The sequence below is a fragment of the Phytophthora sojae genome (genome assembly GCF_000149755.1).
Source record: "Phytophthora sojae unplaced genomic scaffold PHYSOscaffold_3, whole genome shotgun sequence".
Taxonomy (NCBI): Eukaryota; Oomycota; class Peronosporomycetes; order Peronosporales; family Peronosporaceae; genus Phytophthora; species Phytophthora sojae.
Window position 1 is genome coordinate 71,065 of NW_009258117.1, and position 20,550 is coordinate 91,614.

The 20,550-nt window shown below is 56.0% G+C and overlaps 10 protein-coding genes across 10 annotated transcripts; 6 read left to right on the forward strand and 4 right to left on the reverse strand.

Moving 5' to 3' along the window:
- Window positions 1–224: 224 nt before the first annotated feature.
- On the reverse strand, window positions 225–1,250 carry PHYSODRAFT_327398 (hypothetical protein; the record flags this gene model as incomplete). Its single annotated transcript, XM_009523496.1, has 2 exons — window positions 225–622; window positions 1,100–1,250. 2 exons carry the CDS (start codon window positions 1,248–1,250, stop codon window positions 225–227), a joined length of 549 nt encoding a protein of 182 aa, XP_009521791.1.
- Window positions 1,251–1,754: 504 nt separating this feature from the next.
- Window positions 1,755–3,461, reverse strand: PHYSODRAFT_488596 (hypothetical protein; the record flags this gene model as incomplete). The annotated part of the gene is made up of 2 exons (XM_009523497.1): window positions 1,755–3,053; window positions 3,180–3,461. 2 exons carry the CDS (start codon window positions 3,459–3,461, stop codon window positions 1,755–1,757), a joined length of 1,581 nt encoding a protein of 526 aa, XP_009521792.1.
- Window positions 3,462–3,799: 338 nt separating this feature from the next.
- Window positions 3,800–4,825, forward strand: PHYSODRAFT_327400 (hypothetical protein; the record flags this gene model as incomplete). Its single annotated transcript, XM_009523498.1, has 2 exons — window positions 3,800–3,950; window positions 4,428–4,825. The coding sequence occupies 2 exons, from the start codon at window positions 3,800–3,802 to the stop codon at window positions 4,823–4,825; spliced, it is 549 nt and encodes a 182-aa protein (XP_009521793.1).
- An 855-nt stretch (window positions 4,826–5,680) lies between these two features.
- Window positions 5,681–6,178, reverse strand: PHYSODRAFT_492527 (hypothetical protein; the record flags this gene model as incomplete). The annotated part of the gene is made up of 1 exon (XM_009523499.1): window positions 5,681–6,178. A coding segment is annotated over one exon (498 nt), but the record flags the coding sequence as incomplete, so codon positions are not given.
- Window positions 6,179–6,522: 344 nt separating this feature from the next.
- On the forward strand, window positions 6,523–9,838 carry PHYSODRAFT_557000 (hypothetical protein; the record flags this gene model as incomplete). Its single annotated transcript, XM_009523500.1, has 4 exons — window positions 6,523–6,759; window positions 6,820–7,018; window positions 7,094–7,731; window positions 7,783–9,838. The coding sequence occupies 4 exons, from the start codon at window positions 6,523–6,525 to the stop codon at window positions 9,790–9,792; spliced, it is 3,084 nt and encodes a 1,027-aa protein (XP_009521795.1). The 3' UTR covers window positions 9,793–9,838.
- A 346-nt stretch (window positions 9,839–10,184) lies between these two features.
- PHYSODRAFT_494659 (hypothetical protein) lies at window positions 10,185–13,427 on the forward strand (the record flags this gene model as incomplete). Its single annotated transcript, XM_009523501.1, has 3 exons — window positions 10,185–10,764; window positions 10,906–12,506; window positions 12,555–13,427. 3 exons carry the CDS (start codon window positions 10,185–10,187, stop codon window positions 13,425–13,427), a joined length of 3,054 nt encoding a protein of 1,017 aa, XP_009521796.1.
- Window positions 13,428–14,591: 1,164 nt separating this feature from the next.
- PHYSODRAFT_247052 (hypothetical protein) lies at window positions 14,592–15,517 on the forward strand (the record flags this gene model as incomplete). Its single annotated transcript, XM_009523502.1, has 2 exons — window positions 14,592–14,818; window positions 14,932–15,517. 2 exons carry the CDS (start codon window positions 14,592–14,594, stop codon window positions 15,515–15,517), a joined length of 813 nt encoding a protein of 270 aa, XP_009521797.1.
- Window positions 15,518–16,107: 590 nt separating this feature from the next.
- Window positions 16,108–17,085, forward strand: PHYSODRAFT_488521 (hypothetical protein; the record flags this gene model as incomplete). The annotated part of the gene is made up of 1 exon (XM_009523503.1): window positions 16,108–17,085. The coding sequence occupies one exon, from the start codon at window positions 16,108–16,110 to the stop codon at window positions 17,083–17,085; it is 978 nt and encodes a 325-aa protein (XP_009521798.1).
- Window positions 17,086–17,233: 148 nt separating this feature from the next.
- On the forward strand, window positions 17,234–18,202 carry PHYSODRAFT_247023 (hypothetical protein; the record flags this gene model as incomplete). Its single annotated transcript, XM_009523504.1, has 1 exon — window positions 17,234–18,202. One exon carries the CDS (start codon window positions 17,234–17,236, stop codon window positions 18,200–18,202), a length of 969 nt encoding a protein of 322 aa, XP_009521799.1.
- Window positions 18,203–18,284: 82 nt separating this feature from the next.
- On the reverse strand, window positions 18,285–20,403 carry PHYSODRAFT_297753 (hypothetical protein; the record flags this gene model as incomplete). The annotated part of the gene is made up of 2 exons (XM_009523505.1): window positions 18,285–19,265; window positions 19,297–20,403. 2 exons carry the CDS (start codon window positions 20,401–20,403, stop codon window positions 18,285–18,287), a joined length of 2,088 nt encoding a protein of 695 aa, XP_009521800.1.
- Window positions 20,404–20,550: the final 147 nt, after the last annotated feature.

A 20,550-nucleotide genomic window follows, 5' to 3' on the forward strand; every position in this document is an offset into this window, starting at 1 on the left:
CATGAGAACGAGATTCACAGGGTAGTTTTTGCGCGTCGCGATGCATGCATCGATAGCTTGCAAGAGAAGGCTAAGTTACGACCTGCTTGTTGGAGATCGTTAGGGCAGGATTGCGCTAAATGAACACAATATACCTCACCTGAAAAATGAAAAAAATGAAAGTTACGGCCTGCACCTCAGGCTGGTCACCAGCGCATCAAATGGGTACAGTACGCGGATGCGATTCAGAAGCCGCGGACAGATAGGTACGCGCACTTCAGGATCGGAGCACCGCAAAACCCGACGAGCAGCTCGTCGTCCTTCGAAGTAGCCAGCGGGATGCTGCCCACCACCAGGAGGGTTGCCGCAGCTTCAACGGCAGCTTCAATCGGCACATTCAGCGTTGAGCTTTGCGCTCTGCTGCACTGGCAGCTCAGCACCCGGAAGGCAGGCAAGGCTCTCAGCTCAGCGGAGCGCGGAGCTCGGCAAAGCTTTGCTTTGCGGCTATGCATGACACGCGCACCGTGTCGGCTGATGATAACGCCGGCAGCTTCGCGGCAGGTAAACAGCGGAGTCAGCACCGAAACCAGCTGCAGGTCGCCGTTGAACGGGACTGTGGAGACCGTTGGCGAAGACCCAGGGCCTGTATGGAGCGTGCAGCACGCCAAGCAGGACAAGCCGACCCGCTCCCAGTGAGGCTGCCCGCCACCACGGCCATCTGCCGGAGCACATGCCGAGCCTCGCGCGGGGCGCTCGCTGGCTGAAGAGCGTGGTGCCCCCCATCGTTGAACTTGCCGCCCCGATGGCGAGAGACGACGGGAGGGGCGGCCCAAACTGCAAGCAGTCGTTCGGCAGCACCTCAACCACGACACCTTTGCCGATGATGCCACTTTTCCCGGACCGGAGCCGAGTGCAGTGCAGACACTGTCTGAGACGGCTGCACTACATCTATTAGCACGACGAATGCCGCTGCCATCGCTGCTGCTTTTTGGTTTCCCCTGTAGGCGGCGCATGGAATCTTTTTCCTCCATGTCAGAGAAGCAATGCCGCGATTTTAACGCGCTGAGGCGTTTTCTGAAGTTTGCTGACTGTCACTTGCGTTTAACAAATCCCGAGGAACCGGGCGCCGTCGTGAACGCCCGCCGAGCGACGAGCTCCTGTAGGCGATGGCGGCGGCGGTACGGAGGCGCGCGACGTGTGAGCGCAGCCGTCTTGCTTGCCGGTGAGCTGGAGTGGAGCTCGGGGACTTGGCCCGTGCTCGTCGGCGGCATGCTTACTTGGCCGTGGTTTGGGCGCCGCTAATTTGCTGGTTTGGGTTCCGCGCTTCAGTTTTCCGTGTTGCATGGCCGGGGCTCTGTGTTGAACTTGATGATTGAAGTTGGCGGGCATAGTGAAAGCAAGAGTCGGCCTCCAATACGTGATATTCTCGGGGAATGCGCGCTCGCAGGTCAACTGAAGTTTTTGTTTTGGGTCGTCCGTTTTGTTGTTTTGGGTTAGAATATTGTTTTGCTTGACTTGCAGTACCGCTTGGGCCTGTCCATGTGCTGTTACCCTTAACTTCAACATGCCTTGCTTCAGTTTGCTCGGGAGAAGTACGCAAAATGAATGTTTCATTGACTGCAACACCTATTACTAAACTTACATACTGCTCGCCTGCCTCATAACAAGGTGTTCCTGTTCTTTGCGAGCTTTGCTGCGCTGGATTGGCCTTCATTCGGTCCGCTGTTAAATATCATCGAGCTGCCTCACCGGCAGCCGGGCTGACCTTGGTCAGATTAGTCGTCCCTGCGGAGGCCGGCGGACCACTCGCTGTTCTGCTGCAGCGACGTCCAGAAGACCCGCTCGAGGTGGCTAAGTTGGTACAACGCCTGACGCTTGGCTTCGGGATCGCACTTGCCCGCGGCGATGCGGTACCAGTGATACTTCCGCACGTAACCCACGAACTTCTTGCTGATGCGCATCGGGTGGCACACGAGCACCTCGGACAAGAACTTGCGCAGGGAGACGTTGCCGTGCAGTGGCAGGTAGCCCGACTTGAACGCCTCGATCATGGCCTTGGCATAGTTTTCTTCCTCCACCGACCACCGGCCGCTGCGCACCCTTCCGTGCTGCGAGTAGTCGGACCGCTTGAGTACACGCTGCGTTGACTTCTTGCCACTTTTGTTGCTTGGGCTCTGGCGGATCAGGTTCGCGTTGGCGATGGTCTCCGCAACGTTAAGCACATCGGACGACAACGTCGAGGCGCTAGACTCGTTGTTCATGATAGACTTGAGACTGAGCGGGTTGAACGACTCATCACGTGGGGTCACGGGCTCCTCTTCATGTTCAGGGGCGTCTCGGGGGCTAGATCCGAGGCTTCGGAACTTCTTGCTCACGCGCATGGTCTTGCACTGCAGGTTGTCTGCAACAAATTTCCGCACCGAGACGTTCGGCGGCAACACAACCTCTCCGCTGTTCACTGCCCGAATCAGGGAGCTGGCGTACTGCTCTTCATCTGCTGTCCACCGCCCCTGTTTCACTTCAGTGCTTGCCAACGCTCCGATGCACTCAGTAGCGTCTTCGCTGCTCGACCTGGTCTTGTTGGGGTTGAAAGCGGCTGTCGGCGATGCCGCACCGGAGCCATGCTCGCTCAAGCAAACGTCCGTGGGGAACTTGCCTGTTGACAGCACGGTGTCCCAGACCGAGACACCGGAGATGGTAGGCAGTCCATGTGCACTAGGCGAGCTTGATCCTGCACTGCTGAGGGTTTGGACTTCAGTGGCAGGTGCGTAGGAAGTAGCTTGCTGGTGGTAGGGATGCTGCTGGGGGATGGAAGGGTAGATCATGGCTTGGCGAGGCATGTGGCCCAGCAAGCTATACGAAGCCTGCACATCCAGTCCGACGTCCGAGCCGACGCGTGCTCTCTTGGGCATCGACAATGACTCCAGAGGGTAGCCACCCATGGCATGCATGATTGAGGGCAGCGGCTGCGGGAGCTCGCGCTTGAGCGGGCTTGTGCGACCGAAGAGAGGCGACGTCTCAGCGGTCGACGGGCGCACTTGCTCGGCGGCTTCGAGGAGCGGGGTCAAGCCAAGCTGCAAATATCACAATAGATACCAACCACCAGGTTAGACTTCAACCATCTTTTGGCTGGTTGCACATGGACATGTTGCCCTTTGATCTAAGTGCATGCACTTGAAGCAGTGGTAGGCGAGCCCTACCTTGGCGATCTCAGGCTGCGTGAAGAAGGAAGACGGAGACGACGGCGAGCGCGTCGAGGGTCCGTGCTGCATGGTGGCGCTGGTCGGGGCCTCAGTCTTGACGGGGACTGGCGGCGCGGCGTGATACCCACCGACGGGGGCTCGCGTGTCGTCGCGGCCACGCCCTGTTTCTTGGCGTACCGCTTCGATTGGGATCCTTAATTTGGGCAACTCCACCGAGGGCGCGCCAGAGGCGAACGGCCGCACGGTTGTCGACGGCAGTGTCGGCGACGATGAAAGCATAACGGGCAGTCACACGCGGGAGCGCTGCTTGCTGGCTGGTGGTGCTGGTGTCGGGCGAAGGTTGATGGCGGACCGAGCTCCGCGACGCTGAATCGAAAATGAAAGCGCCGGGACGCCCAGACGACGAGCGCAGACGGGTCCAGTCACTGCAACTTCAATTACCTGCGAGCGCGCATTCCCCGAGAATATCACGTATTGGAGGCCGACTCTTGCTTTCACTATGCCCGCCAACTTCAATCATCAAGTTCAACACGGAGCCCCGGCCATGCAACACGGAAAACTGAAGCGCGGAACCCAAACCAGCAAATTAGCGGCGCCCAAACCACGGCCAAGTAAGCATGCCGCCGACGAGCACGGGCCAAGTCCCCGAGCTCCACTCCAGCTCACCGGCAAGCAAGACGGCTGCGCTCACACGTCGCGCGCCTCCGTACCGCCGCCGCCATCGCCTACAGGAGCTCGTCGCTCGGCGGGCGTTCACGACGGCGCCCGGTTCCTCGGGATTTGTTAAACGCAAGTGACAGTCAGCAAACTTCAGAAAACGCCTCAGCGCGTTAAAATCGCGGCATTGCTTCTCTGACATGGAGGAAAAAGATTCCATGCGCCGCCTACAGGGGAAACCAAAAAGCAGCAGCGATGGCAGCGGCATTCGTCGTGCTAATAGATGTAGTGCAGCCGTCTCAGACAGTGTCTGCACTGCACTCGGCTCCGGTCCGGGAAAAGTGGCATCATCGGCAAAGGTGTCGTGGTTGAGGTGCTGCCGAACGACTGCTTGCAGTTTGGGCCGCCCCTCCCGTCGTCTCTCGCCATCGGGGCGGCAAGTTCAACGATGGGGGGCACCACGCTCTTCAGCCAGCGAGCGCCCCGCGCGAGGCTCGGCATGTGCTCCGGCAGATGGCCGTGGTGGCGGGCAGCCTCACTGGGAGCGGGTCGGCTTGTCCTGCTTGGCGTGCTGCACGCTCCATACAGGCCCTGGGTCTTCGCCAACGGTCTCCACAGTCCCGTTCAACGGCGACCTGCAGCTGGTTTCGGTGCTGACTCCGCTGTTTACCTGCCGCGAAGCTGCCGGCGTTATCATCAGCCGACACGGTGCGCGTGTCATGCATAGCCGCAAAGCAAAGCTTTGCCGAGCTCCGCGCTCCGCTGAGCTGAGAGCCTTGCCTGCCTTCCGGGTGCTGAGCTGCCAGTGCAGCAGAGCGCAAAGCTCAACGCTGAATGTGCCGATTGAAGCTGCCGTTGAAGCTGCGGCAACCCTCCTGGTGGTGGGCAGCATCCCGCTGGCTACTTCGAAGGACGACGAGCTGCTCGTCGGGTTTTGCGGTGCTCCGATCCTGAAGTGCGCGTACCTATCTGTCCGCGGCTTCTGAATCGCATCCGCGTACTGTACCCATTTGATGCGCTGGTGACCAGCCTGAGGTGCAGGCCGTAACTTTCATTTTTTTCATTTTTCAGGTGAGGTATATTGTGTTCATTTAGCGCAATCCTGCCCTAACGATCTCCAACAAGCAGGTCGTAACTTAGCCTTCTCTTGCAAGCTATCGATGCATGCATCGCGACGCGCAAAAACTACCCTGTGAATCTCGTTCTCATGAGCTCTCCACAGCCCTATCTGTTCGTGGCTTCGGAACTGCATTCCGCTGCTGGGTGTCGGCACTGGCATCGTGGACTGGTTGCCTCTACTGCGAGAGCGTCTCATAACACGCTACGTGTGAAGGGTTGGAATGCAGGTAGATCGCGAATTAGAAGAACCTTATTTTGCTGCATGGCTGGCCTGACTTCAGCTTCAATAGCCGGGTGTTGTCCAGGACAACACCAGGACAACTTGTCCTCTTGTCTGCCGTCCTGTATCGTGATATGTTGGGGGCGTTGTTGTGGCCCGACCGATATCTCCCTGGTAACGAGTCGCAACCCGATTACCTGGTGGTTGTTGCAATCTCAAACAGTCATGCCTTGTACATTTCGAGCGAACAGTCCAAACAACAAATTGCAATGAACATGACTCAGTTGATACCTCAATTGGAAACCAAAGTTGTGACGGGAGAAGGAGATTGGTTCCGGCGATGCTTTTGAGCGACTAGAGCGGGCCAATTGAGATCGCAGTTGCTTCCTCCTGTTGGGGCGTAGAGCTACAATATCAACAAGTCGAATCTTGCAGATAGATAATATTGTCGGTAGAAAGTCAAAACTTGGCACATTGTTGTCATTTGGCGTGTAGCACTTCGTCAATGAGAGCTGCGGCGGCAAAGCGGGCACGTTGTTCTGGTGCTAAACCAGTCGATCACGCAGTCTTCATGGAAGTGGTGGCCGCACGGCAAGCTTACTTGGTCGGTTGCTGGATCTTCGCTTAGGCAAATGGAGCATAGCTGCTCGGGCGAGGTTTGATCTTCCGAGTTTGTGGCCTCGATGAAGTCTTTCAACGCCAACACAGCGGACTGCCGCTGAATCTCTGCATCTTTCTGGGGCTGCGGGACCTCGAGGAACGTCTCCAGCTCAGAGAAGATCGTGCACAACTGGGCCCACGATGAGGCAAAGCCGCCATCTTGTAGTCGGTTGTTGGTCTTGTAAACTGCCAGATCCGTGTACACGCCAAGCAGCTTCCGCACAAAACTCGGCAACCCCACGACTCGCTCGCTGATAACTTCGGGTTTGTTGGGTCTAATGTGTTTCCTCGGGAAGGATGGCGAAATGGCGCGCCGCATCGCATTCGAAACAACGGCAAACGCTTTGCTAAGCCGCGGCCGTACGGGTCTTTTGTCATTTCAAGACGCGTGAGCCAGCATGGTATCGTTATTTGCTTTTGAAACACTTACTTAAGTACTCTGGCGGCACGCTGCCAGGTTGGCGATATTGTCGCCGTCGTCGTTGCTGCCAGCAAGTTGCTGGACGCGAACATAGCGCATTTGCACTTGACGCTACAGCTCTCTACAGTCCCAGTTTGCTCTGGAGACTGTCCCAGTTTGCTCTGGAGACTGTCCCAGTTTGGTGCAGCAGAATTTTCCAATACATTCCTCCATACACTTTCGAGCACCATCACTCTGGCGTTTCAAACGCATCCCCACACAATATGCCCCCACGTGCAGAATGGACTCGGCGCTTTCTCCCTCGAGCCGCGGGCGCGCCCCCCAGTCGACGCCTGGCATCGTCGCGCCGCACAGGAGACGCCCACCTGTCTGCGCCTAAGCGCTCTCTCTCACTGCCCACTCTGTCCGTAGCGGTTGGGGCTGGCGCGGCGGCGCTAGCGCTGACTTCGCCCCCCGACAGTGCGCGGCGGCTTCACAGCACGGCACTATTGGGAGCTTTGGTCCTCCACGAGAGCGAGACGGCCGCGTCACTTGATGATGCTTTAACGCTGGTGGCTCAGTGGGGAGAGATTCTGCGCCGTGGCGGGCTGCAGGCGGCGCAAGACGAGCTGCTTGAGCGTCTGCTGTCCTGCATCCTCCGCCTCGAAGACGACAAACAGAGCCAAGAAACGCTGCGATTCCTGGTAGAACGAGGTGTTTTGCCTCTGCTTGTTCAGTACACAGCCTGGAACAAGCCCACGGAGCCGAGAAGACTGCAAGGTGCGCAGCGAAGAGTATCCCCCCGATGCTCGGAAGTTCTAGGCGAGATCTAACGCCGTGTGCATGAATCTGCAGAACTGGTGCACAGCCTCATTAAGTTGCTAGATGCAGCTGCAAACAATGGTCAGACAGAGTTACAACTGTCGCTGTTGACGCTGGCGCAGACGCTCGCCCACCTCCATCAACAGCGGGACGATACCGTGAGCTACGTTGATATGCTGCAGCTCGGAGACGCTCTGGCCAAGGTGCAGCAATTGGCGCACCGAATACTGGAGGAGGGGGCAGACGCATCTCGAGCCTTTACGGTGTATCGCTCGGAGCTAGCGGATTCAGAACGATCTCGAGTAGCGGAGAGCTGCGCCGCGCTGGCGGAGCTGTGCTCACCGGAAATGCCTGATTCTATGAAGAAGTTTGGACTGTGGGCACTGAGCACGCTTGCGCAAGCTATGGGCCAAGAAGATTCGAGCGCTCTACGTGCGCAGCAACTTGAAGCGGTATTAGGACCAAAATTTGCGACGATGTTGCTGGAGTTACCGCGATCTGGTGACGATGACAACTTACAGTTGCAGGCTGCTACACTGCTTGACAGGTTGCTGCATATTGCTCGACAAAACCCGGCGTCTGTGTCGCGTGGTACGTACGAACTTTGGATGAAACAAATTCGCTATTGGACTGGGATAAAACGAGCCGAACGAGAGTCAAACTCTAAGAAAGTGGTCTGGCAAAGACGGAAATCCGGCCGAATTGAGGACTATGATACCAAGAAGCGTGGCCAAAGGCTTCGCCTTCAACTCCAGCTGATTAGTTCACGCTGCCTACGCACACTCACGGCGTCCCCGCAGAGTCGGCGTTACGTTTGTGAGTCTCCGACGACAAGAGCGGCACTTTTCGGCTTATCGCGTCAAATCCATGAACGGAAGCAAGATATCTGGGCTATGATTGACACGGACAACGCAAGGGACATGATGGAGATTCAGCGCCACTTGTCATGGACGTTTCGCAACATTTGCACAGGCTTCCAGAGCGGCGCAATCGCTCTCAATTGCTTGTTCGACGCTTCTTGGACAGCCTCGCTGTTGCAGTCTCGCCGAGATCTGCCCATGTCTCGCTTCTTCAGGGGAGTGAACGATCTCACCGACTTGCCCATCATAGGCGCGGAAGAATATGAGGCCAGTGTCGAGTTCGGTTGGGTCGACATTCTGACGGCTTGGAGTGCTAGTGCAGACCACCAAGTGCGTGAGAACGCCATTGCGAGCCTGGTGCATCTGGCTGAGCAGAAGCAACCACCCCCGACAGGATTGGTGTCGGAGGAAGAGGAAGAAATTCGCAACAAACAAGAGCACATCCTGCAGGCTTGGCTCACTAACATGCTCCAGCAAATGCGTCTACTTTCGAGCGGAGAAATGCTTGCAGTGAAGCAGATGGAGGATATCGCCCACGTCTCGAAAGAATTGACTCCGGGAAATGAGCGGATTTTATTTAACCCTGCAGTGGTCGATGCTGGCACTTCAGCTTTGGCAGTGCTGGTAGAGCATCACCACACAGAGTTAGTGCAACAAGGTATTGTGCCGTTGGTGGCTTTGCTGTCGGCAACTAGGGCAGCCACGCCTGCGCAACACACACAGTGCGCTCGGGTATTAGCGAACCTAGTTGCTAGCTATTGTCTTGATATCGACCCACGGAGCTCGGCGCCCTCCACGGATCCTACTCGGGCTGTAGTTTCCAGCGATCACGTCAACATCTCTAAACTGCTTGGGCAGACGGTGTCTGGGAAGCAATTTCTTGGAGCTATCAATCGCTGGCGCGAGATTGAGGACCCAATGCAGCGCTCGAATTACTTTCGCGTCGTCCAAAACCTCCGCGCGTATGACGAAGTGGTGATCACTGGCCATCTTGTCAAGGACGTGTATTGCGAAGGCGTGCACCCAATTGTTTCGCGAAGTGACTCAAGCGAGGTGGATGAAGCTATGGATGATGAAAGTACTGCACCAGTCGTCGATGTGGTGTTCGTGCACGGTCTACGCGGTCATCCATTCGGCACATGGCGCACTCATATGGGCAACAAGCTAGAAGGTAGCAACGACATTTGGCCGGACGTGTTACTTGCGGAAGATTTGCGGCGCAACGGCGTACCTGCGCGTTTGGTGACGTTGGGCTACGAGGCTGGCATGGTGAGTTGGTCGAGTCCGTGGCCCTCGCTCACTTTGCAGGAGCGTGCGCGTGTCATGGTGTCGGCTCTGTACGCTGCAAATGTTGGTCGCGACCGACGCCATTCGGACGGACCTGCTCGTCCCGTTGTGTTCATCACCCACTCTATGGGCGGACTGCTAACCAAGAAGATGCTGCTAGTCGAGCGTGAGCAACGCGATCGATCTGGCCTTGCAGACAGCACGAAAGGAGTCGTGTTTCTCGCTGTGCCTCACTTTGGCTCCGATCTAGCCAAGGGCGTGCGCTCGGAGTCCATTAGGAAGCTGATCCAGACACACCCGGCCATCGAAGACCTTGGTGCGGACCCGAACGGCCGTCTTAAGGACCTCAACGAGAGCTTCAAAGACTTGGGTATCGACTGCCTCAGCGTAGGCGAGGAGCGCGCTGCTCCAGTGGCGCTTGGGCTCTCCGCTGTCGTCGTGAAGCCCGAGTCGGCCGACCCAGGCGTCGGTCGCTTCTACGTGCTCCCGGACTCAGACCACATGACTATCTGCAAGGCCAAAAGCCGCGAGGAGCCCTTGTACCAGGACGTCCTCGAGTACATTGTGCGGCATGCGGTCTCGTAGCTTGCCGCGATGTCAGATGACACCTCTGAGGGCCACAAATTGCTATAGCGCCCGTTCGATCACACGATGAGTAACACGCAACATAGAGAACATAGAGCACAGCTGTCCACATGGTGATGTTGACGGTTCAACTCGACGAACACCATGAACGCTAATCTCGTGGCTGGAGCTGCTGCTCAAGAGCGAGCAGGGTTCTTCCACCTGCGAGGTGGAATAGCTCATATACGTTCAGATACACACGCGCAGTTCTTACCGCAGTGCCTGAGTCCGGACCAAGTTAATAGGCCCGTCCTTCATTCAACTGCAGTCAGCGCTCATTTCGAATATTTACAGCGTGCTGTACGACGAGACTTCCTCGTACCCGACTGCTCCGTGTCGCTCTGCGGGTGGCAATGGGCTGCACGAGCAGTAGCGCTCGTCGTTCAGCGCTCTCACGACTAGACAAAGTCGGGGAGGCGACGCCTGCCTCGCCGTCGTCGTCATTGTCATCGTCATCGTCACATTCAGAAGCGCCCGTGATACTCGAGTCCCCGACGTCGTCTACAAGCTATCGCGAAATGTCGTCCAAGACGTCCGCGCCCCGACCCGTACAGCCACCACGGCGCCGATTGCACCGCCGTCGCCGACGAGAGCCGCACCTCGACCACCACCTCTCGGACCGATTGGACCTCTTGGCTCGGTACCTGCAGAGAGCATCGAAATTCGACAAGCAGGAAGCCTTGTATATCCAGACACAGCAAGCCATCGACGACCTGCTCGACAACATTCACAGCTTTTTCATTATTTATGAGGCCGAGAAGCGCCCTCTGTGGCGTCTCGTACAGACCGGTCGAGTGGTGCAGCAAGTCGAGAGTTTCCACCGAACGCTGGATGCTATCACGGCGAGATGCGGCTTAGCAGTGGTTGCGCCCAGTGGGGCTGGTCCCTCTCTACCTCGCTGGCAGTCGCGTTGGCGCCGGATGCGAGCGGAGCGTCTCGTATTCTTTCGATCGTATCTCGAGGAGCAGGAGATTGTCGCAGTCTCCAACTCGCGAGTCCGTGAAGCTGCAGACCAGATCGAGTTGCTTACGCTACTCAAACATGACGCGCAAAAGTTTGATACTCTGCTGACAGCGGACGAGTCGGAGTTACTCGAGCGTACTTTTGCGTTCGTGGTAAGTTGTTGCGGCAACAACACGAGCATCGATGCGAAAATGAGTTTGATGTCCCTGCCTGAGTGGTTTGTTGCTCCGTACGAAAGGACTAAGCAGCAGTTCAAATGGCAGCGCGCAGCGGTCACCGTGCAGAAAGCACCTCGGGGTATGACCTCACAAGAGTGCTTTGAACTGGCAAGCAAGTGGTCGCGCCTGCAGCACCCGCATATAATGAAGCTGTTTGGCGCTTGCCACGTCAGCCGAAAGCGATTTTTCGTGGTCGCCGTAGGAACGCCACTAACCCGCTGCTTCGGAGACACTGGATTTCCCCTTTGGAGAGCACTGCACGAGGCTGCGCTAGCGCTGCGGTACCTTCACGATCGGCGAGTTGGATTGGATTCGCTGTCATGCAGCGAATTAGTGTTAGTTCAGAGCGGCGGTCGCGATGCCATTATGGTGGCTGGATTCAATCTCAGGCAGATGAAATCGGCATTGGAATCCTCTGCAGTCTTCGGTAGCAAGAAGCCTGTCAAGGAAGAGCATGACGACCCTCTTCTCGAAGATGATGACAGCGATGCTGGTTACAACGACGTTGACGTGATTCGCCAAGGGAAAACATCGCGAGCTGATTCTTGCGTGACTAGAGAGAAGAAGCATTGGCAGGCACCAGAGCTCTTGGATAAGAGCTCTTCAGGTCCGACCGAAGCCTCCGACATATACGTGCTAGGAATGTGTGTAGTGGAAGCGTTTTCGGCTGGAGATATCTGCAACAATGGCAGCTTTCTAGACAGGGACTTCATGCCATCTAGGCCGTCGGCATTAGCCGATGCATGGCAGTGGGCTTTGGTGGAACGGATGTGCTCTCGCCACCCCAAGGATCGGCCGTCACTAGCTGAAGTGCTGGCTAGCTTTCAAGTGTTCGCCGAGGACGAAGAGAAGGAGAACACAGAGTTTTCCTTCACCAAACGAAGAAAGAAATCGCGTAACCCTTCACTGCGCCAACCACAGTCGCGAGCAACTTCAGCTTCCATAGCGTGCGCTCTCAGTGAGGTTTACGCGTGGTGCGACGAAGCTTGCGAGAGCTCAGCTCTGAATTACCAACTGTACGAGCGGATGGACGACCTGGCAGCCCGGTTAGCAGTGATGGACGCAGACGGTATCGTTTCTCGCCTGCCCACGCTGGCATCGTTGATCCTTCGCTTTCGTGACATGCTTCAACGGCATGTCAACGAGAACCCGCTACTACGGCTGGCTGCAACACGCCAGATCATTGAAACGAATCTGGAGCTCCACGGAGAACTCGATGTCTTAATGGATCGGCTCAGGATCAATCGCTCGGGTGCTTCCATTCATTCATGGACTTCCCAGCAGGCATCGTATCGTGAACAGCTTTGGAAGCGTGTGCGTCTTGCATTCGCTAAGGATGTTCAAACGCTGACTGGTAAATTGGACGGCAAGCACGAGTTATCACTGTTGGGAGCGTTGCTTGCTTTCGAAGTCAAGAAGCGCGATGCGAGTTACTCGGCCCGCGACTTAGAGCTGCTGCAGACAACGCTCGTAAAAGTGGAGGAGACGCATCAGGTTATGACGCCAGGAGCAACGCCCGGCTTTCGAACAACCGAGTCCAAGACGATGCTGGCTTTGCCACCTTGGTTCGTTCCGCCGTACGAGGTGGTATTTAATGAATTGGAGGCGTTCAGCCGCGGAGCGTTTGGCTCTGTGCTCTTTGGAAAGTGGAAGAGCGTGGACGTGGTGATCAAGAAGGTGCTCACGCCGGAAGAGCCTGGGGTGGTGATCCCGCTGCGTAGTCGAAACACCACGGAGCCGACCTTGAATTTGTACAAGCGGTTCCTGGATGATATGTCAACTTGGTCTACACTTGAGCACACACATGTGCTTCAGCTTTTCGGCGCTTGCCATGTTGGACCACACCAGTTCTTCCTGTGCGAGTATGCAGCGCAGGGTTCGATCGATAGCTATATTTCGTCACAACCAGCTGAAGAACGCGGTTTTTGCGCTCGACGGATGTTGCGTGATGCCGCACTTGGGCTGCTCTATTTGCACCAACGCAATGTCGTGCATGCGGATCTGAGATGCAGCAACATACTCGTGGACGCTAACGGCGTCGTCAAGCTTGCAGACTTCGTATCCAGCGCCCTCAAGGATAGAGAGCGACAGGACGCCACTGCCGTCGGCAATGACAACATCGTAGGAGACGGACAACGATGGCTGGCACCTGAGTGCCTAACCGGAGAAGCACCGACCGCTGCATCCAACGTGTACTCGTTTGCAATGTGCGCTATCGAAGTCATGAGCGGCGAGCTGCCATGGGGCTGCGAGATGACTGACGCTACGATTCGCGCTAAAGTTCGTAAGGGATTGCTGCCTCCGCGCCCTGCTAATTGTTTTTCGGATTCTGAGTGGAATCTCATCCAGCGCATGTGCTGTCACGACCCAGCAGAGCGAATCAGTATGGACGACGTAGTTAAACTCCTAACATGATGTAAGTGCCGATGACAGGATGAATCGACTGTTTCGACTGTAGCGAATACAAAGCCCTTCCACAAACTACAAGGTGCAAAGTGCTCTAAGTGCTCTAGTACTTTCCCCAATGTTTCTCGTTGGTCACGACAGGGTTAACGAAAGCGGACGGTGGTATGCCTGACATACTGTGTGAGTACGTTGGCCACCAGTTGACGTAAGACTCGAATGATTGGTAACCTCCAGTTGGGGTCATATACGGTACAGATCTGAGATTGGATCTGACGTGCTAAAAGGTGTTCTGCCCCAGACCCCCGCAAAAAGAAAACTAACTCCGAGTTGCGGCAACGGGTCCGTCGCTGGAATGCTCGTCGCTGGGCCCGCCTCCGCAAATACCGCGCGGCCCTGCTTCGCGGGCGGGTTTGCTATGGCTACGCTCCTCACAACCGCCCACTGCCGAAACATATGTTTTTCAATTCAAAAATTAGTATTAAAAACCGATCCATTCTCTGATCTGTACCCTATATGATCCCAACCGGGTTTTACCGAATGATTGCACCGAAGTTGTTTGTTATTTTCATTCTGCGGAATTGATTTTTTTAAAGCTTTTTTAAAAGCATTAGACTCGGGTCAACTCACCGGTACTTGCCTTGACGAGTCTCGACTATAAATTCAGGCTCACAAATACCCTCTCAAAGTCTTGTGGAGATGCTTGCATCTCCTTTGAGCGCACCAAGCTAAAACCTAGGCATGGAAACCGACTAAAGCTTGGTGTTGGGTCTATCCTCCTGAGGCATTGGGTTCATGGCGGCCCGAAACGGATGCAAGCGTTATGCGGCTCCGGTACGAAGCCACTGCCTGTCCGGAAGGAACCTCTCGTGTTAATTGAACTTCTATGGTGTAACAGTACCCAGTGAAAATTTACGCAAGAAACGGGTGCCGGTGGTGCACGAGGCTTCCGTTGGTACGGCGGATGGAGGCGATGATCGTGGGCGGAGCTCCCCGCATACCCTGGTGCTGCCGCTGCTCCAACCTGAGAGCTATCCTCATTTCCCAACCTCTTCTCTAAGCCCCAAGAAACCAAGAAACCAAGCCAATCACCACCACCGGCCATTGCACGTCTACTCACCTTTGCTCCTCGCTGTGGCAACGTCGCTGATTACCTCCCAAGCCCAAGCTACTCTCATGCCCGCCAACCAGTGCCTCGTTGAATACGGCTTCAACTACCTCGCCAACGATCTCGGCAACATGACTTCTTCGTCTCCTGACGATTGCTGTGCCGAGTGCGTGAGCACAGACGGGTGCAGGGCCTACTCGTGGACTGGTAACGCGGAGGGTAACGCGGATGGCAGCGGCACGTGCTGGTTCAAGACTGGTCGTGGCACCGTCGTCGCTGATGAATACGTCCACTCGTCCATCGTCCAGCCGCTGGACGTGGACGACGCGGATGACTTCGGCGGCTGTGACCGCGTGGACGAGGGCATCGACTACGTGGGGAATGACATCGGAGTGTCCCTGCGAGCAGGAGCGAGGACTGCTGCGATATCTGCTCGGGCTTCCCCGGGTGCCGCGCCTACACGTTCAGCCCCTACGCTGGCGGCACTTGCTGGCTGAAGAGTGAGAAGGGACTGACCGTTGTCAACCCCGAGACGACATCAGCGCAAGTCTTCCTCGAGGCGCCTTCGTGCGGCATCGAATACGGCGTCGAGTACCTCGGCAACGATATTGGCTTTCACCTCGCTGAGCAGCCCGACGATTGCTGCGACCTATGCAGCGACTGGGAGGGCTGCCAGGCGTGGTCGTGGGTCTGGGTCGAAGGCCAGGGAGGCACTTGCTACTTCAAAAACCGTGCCAACGAGTGGATCCACTCTGGACAGGTGCGGGCGAATCCTGTGTCCCCGAGCTGTGTGCTCGAGCTAGACGTGGACTACATCGGTAACGACATCGGCGACGAGTGGAGCGGCGACCCGTACGCCTGCTGCTCCATGTGCATGACCATTGAGGGCTGCAATGCGTTCTCGTGGACGGATTACAATGGCAGCACGTGCTGCTTTAAGAGCGCCAAGGGCGAGGCGGTGGGGAGCGTCGGCATTCACTCGGCTATTGTCTAGGCTCGGATAGTGAGACGTCTCATGTACATTCAGTGGCCCACGTCCACGGGCTCCTAGTGCACCATTCACTTAATACATTTGTCTCGACTGGAATCTTTTGCAATGGAGGAGAACTCTGAGCGGCATCGACTGAATGAAGCTAGTCGAGCTGGAATTTTTACGGCACGCTAGTAGTTTGAACATTTGATGACCGTTCTAGCCTACAAGTTATAGCCTACAACTTGTAGGTGCAAATTTGCTGCGGTTGGTATGATTATCCCTGCCCATAATACGCAAAGCAACTTCAACTATAACATAGGCGCGAACAGTGAAAAAAAGGCCGACCACGCGAAAGAAACTTGAAAACACTGGCACCAAGAATGTTCAAAGCATTGGGTGCGAGGACTTGGATACGTCTCTAGAGGAAACCGACTGGTTGAACCTTGAATCGTCAGCGACGCCAAGTATCCGTTTGGCTTTCCACACTTTTAGCTGCTCTCGGGCTGGAACTCATCGTCCTCCTGCTCCGAGCTCGTCCTCATTTTCCAATTCGCCGCCAAGAGACCAAGCCTCCTTCCTCCACCCCGGCACTTCCACTATCTGTACCGACCATGCAGGTCCCTGCTTTCATCGCGTTGGCTGCAGCCCTACTGGCCTCATGCGCAACCCAAGCTGCGGTCACCAGCACGCACAAGTGCTACGTGGAGCCCGGCTTCGACTACATCGACAACGACATTGGCTCGGCGGCCTCGTCCACGGCTGACGGATGCTGTGCCAAGTGCGAGGTGGCCAGCGGCTGCAAGGCTTACTCCTGGACCGACATGAACGGGGGGACGTGCTGGCTGAAGAGTGGCCGCGGCACCATCGTCGTCAACGCCACCGTCCAGTCGGCAACCCTGCAGCCCCTCGGCGACGCCGGCAACGTCGGAGGTTGCCAACTGGACGAAGGCATCGACTACGTGGGGAACGACATTGGTAACGTGCGCATGCTCAAGCCTCTGAGCTGTTGCAGCGCTTGCTCCAACTTCCCAGGGTGCCGCGCCTTCACCTTCACCACTCACAACGGCGGCACGTGCTGGCTAAAAAGTGCCAAGGGCCCCACCGTCGTGAACCCGGCAGCGCGGTCGGCCCAGCCGTATTTGGAGGCGCCTACGTGCGGCCTCGAGTTTGGAGTGGACTATGTGGGCAACGACATTGGCACTGCTCCTGCCAGTAAACCGGGGGACTGCTGCAACGCGTGCTCGAACACGGCCGGCTGCCGCGCGTTCTCTTGGAACAAGGAGAACGGGGGCACGTGCTACCTCAAGAACCGCAAGGACGGCACCATCAGCAAGGACGGCGTCACCTCCGCCCAAGTGAAGGCCAACCCGGCGTCCCCCAGCTGTGCGTTGGAGCTGAACGTGGACTACGTGGGCAACGACATTGGCAATGCGCCGAGCTCCGACCCGTACGCCTGCTGCTCCAAGTGCATGGCCAAGAGCGGCTGCAACGCCTTCTCGTGGTCGGACCTCAACGGAGGAACGTGCTGGTTCAAGAGCACCAAGGGCACCACCGCGGCCAAAACTGGCATCAAGTCGGCGATCGTCTAACATGGATTCCACGCACTCCATGACTGCTATCATTTCGATACACTTTATCCCAGCTTGAGTATTCACAAATGAATGTACCCATTTGACAAAAGTCTCACGTAACGTGCACAGTCTCCATTCCGAAATCTTCCAGCGTCGCTTGAGTACCATGCAGCTTGTCACTGCGTTGCTGCTGTTGCTGGGCCTATCAAGCATTGCACCAGACACCCCCGCAGCGCTCGAGGAGTGCGTGGTCGAAGACGGCTTCGACTACGTGGGCAACGACATGTTCGGAGTCGCGTCCGCGGACGCCTCTGACTGCTGCCAGCAATGCGAGAGCTACGCGGACCAGGGCTGCAGAGCCTTCTCGTGGACGAGCTTCCAAGGCGGCACCTGCTGGCTCAAGACAGGACGGGGCTCCATCGCAGTCGACGTCAACGTCAAGTCCGGCACGATCCCCACGTTCCGCTTCACGGAGACGTGCGTCCTCGAGCACGGAATCGCCTATGAAGGGCGGGACCTCGCCAACGTGAAAGCTAACAACGCTGCGGATTGCTGCGGCATCTGCGAGCAGTTCCCGGGCTGCAGAGCGTTCACGTTCACAACGTTCAGTGGAGGCACCTGCTGGCTGAAAAGCGGCAAGGGGAACATGGTAGTGGACCCCACCGCCATCTCCTCGCAGCCCTACGTAGAGCAGCCCACGTGTGGCCTTGAGTTCGACATTGACTATGTGGGGAACGACATCGGGAGTGCTCGGGCGGCTGAGGCGAAGCAGTGCTGCTCGCTTTGCGAGGCGTTCGGTGGCTGTCGAGCGTTCACGTGGAGCGACTACCAAGGAGGCACGTGCTGGTTCAAGAACCGCAAGGACGCCGTGAGCTGGGAGCTTGGCGTCCAGTCTGGACAGGTTTTCTCCAACCCCGCAGCACCGAGCTGTGCGCTGGAGTTCTATGCGGAGTACACTGGTAAAGATATCGCCAACGTATCGAGTGACAACCCGTACAGCTGCTGCTCTGCATGCATGAAGACGGTGGGCTGCGGAGCCTTTTCGTGGTCGGAAGAGGGAGGCGGACTTTGCTACCTAAAGAGCTCGAAAGGAGACGCACAAGACTCGGACAACTTCTTCTCGTCGGTAGTGTAGTGCTTCGGGGAGTATATTGGTAAATCGCCATTGCGTGAATCAATGGGATTGTATGTTGTCGCTGGTATAGTTGAGTGCGCTTTCAGTATTGCCCCGGGTACGATACGCTGCTGTATTCATCTTCCAACTCGATTGGGTACCAGGTCGTGTCCTGGTCATCACATGACACCCCTTTCTTCAGTGTCGCCCAGTTTCCCACAGAGGAATCGGCCAACATCGACACGGCTTTACTGCCTTCAGAAGCAGGTGGAGCAACAGAGAAGGTTGCTTGTTCTCCAGCGAATATGCGATCAATATCCCTGCAATAAGGGGTGCCTGCCATCTTTAAGGGTGGAACTTCGGATTGATCGATGATAGGATCAACCCACGGCCAGAAGAACGACAAATTGTTGTAGCTGAGGTTGATCTCGAGTAGCTGGGAAGATAATTTTGTGACAGTGGCAGGGAGCTGCGTGATAAGGGTGCTACCAAAACTTAGGTACCCCACCGTTTCTTGCTCGAACAGCTCAACAGGTAGTACCGATATTGGATTCATTGACAACGACAGGTCGAACGGAGCCAGGCGTGCGAGAGACGGCGGGACTTCTGTGAGCTGACTCGCTTCAATGTAGATACTTCCGGCTTGGGGCCACTTCAAATCGATATCACCAGGCAACGCGCGTAGATTTGTGCTGCAGAACTCAATATCTCCTAATGACTGAGGAAAATCGCTTGAATGGAGCCCAGCTGGGAGACTACCGTCCGGCAAATTAACGCGGACGAGAAAGAGTGTCATGAGTTTTGGATGGCTTGCTTGCGTCAGTCCCGCACTCTCGTCCCAAGTTACAACCGTCGAGTTGTATAGCTTGATTGCATTCAAATTTGAGAACGATGTCAACGTAACAGGCATTTCAAGCGCTGGGCAGTGCCTCACCACAGCGCGTGTTACACTTGCTGGATCAAACGCGCTCCATTGTTGCACCACTTCGCTCTTTTTGCCTCCGAGCTGGTTATCGTGGCAATCCAGCACCAGTAAAGAACACGAAGACTGCTTGGTGATCCAGGGTCTCACTTGCATCCAGCACTGGGGAAGTTCTGGTGCGCTCTCAGCGTACAAATGCAATACCAAAATCGCAAGCCCCCACACGAAGAAAATAAGCTGGGAAGTCCTCGATAGCATGTCTTCTGCGGAGGATGTTCATGCCAGGGCCACTCCTCGATTTCGCACTTGCAAAGTAGGGCGCAACCAGTGTTGCACGGTGTCCTCGGTTCTTGCCACTGCTTGTGCATGAGCTCGTTCTTGTTCGTCGCCTTACTCGCATTGCCATTTTCAGGCTATCCAAGTCGCTCAGTAGACTTAAGGCAAACACCATTCGAGTGCACAAATCCCTCCACGATGTCACCAGTATAATTTGGAACTCACTCGTTGCGTGAACAACCCAGATGTCCTCATACCACTTGTAGAAGGGGAAGCCTGATATCGTGAAGTCAAAGTCGTTAATGTACGTCGCCAGCAACACTGTAGAAATCCCCATCGCTGTCACCGTATCAAGAACGCAGTCGCTTACAAGAGACCAAACTCGCCGCTTTACTGAGTTCGTATGGAAGACTGAGTGAACCAGAGCGGTTGTCCAGCAACTGGCAACTAGGAGAGCAACGTACACGCGGTTGATCTGAACTCGAGGAAGCAGCACGCTCATTCGGTATGCTTGGTGAGTCTGAAGTGCTGTCCCCACTACTTCTCTGCAGAATAAAATGCTGTCGAAATACTGACCATCGACACCGAGCAAGCCATCTCGAGTGAAAAAGGCTCGGTACACGTAGTGTGAAATGCCGTTCGGGTGAACGGAGCGAGAGTTTTTTCTTGTGGTAGGAAGGAGTCGAAGAATGCATGTCGGCATGTGCACCACATTGTAGATCGCAAACACCAGTTGTCGCTTCTTGAAGGACCAGAAAATCATCCACAAAATGTAGAAACCGTGGATCACCGCGACAACGCCCATAAAGACAGCAACTATGCGGTCGTGGTGCTCTTCCATTCCAAGTCGGTACAAACTCAGCCACACATCCAACCGAGTACCAGGCAAATTCCAGTAACACCACGCAGTAAATCCGTAGTAGGCAAACCCAGCCACGTGGAGCGACACGAAGCAGGCCCAATAGAAACGAATTACTATCGGAGAGAATCTTTCCTCCAGAGCTCCAGCACGCCCCTCATCCATTTGTAAGAGCGACGCTAATGTAAGTTTGGTACTTTCCATATATACACTTGCCGGGATGTTTTGTTTTTAGCCTCGGAGGTATCAAGTTCTGCACCATAATGATGCCGTTCATTATCGTGTTTTATTTTAATGAAAATACATGTAGCT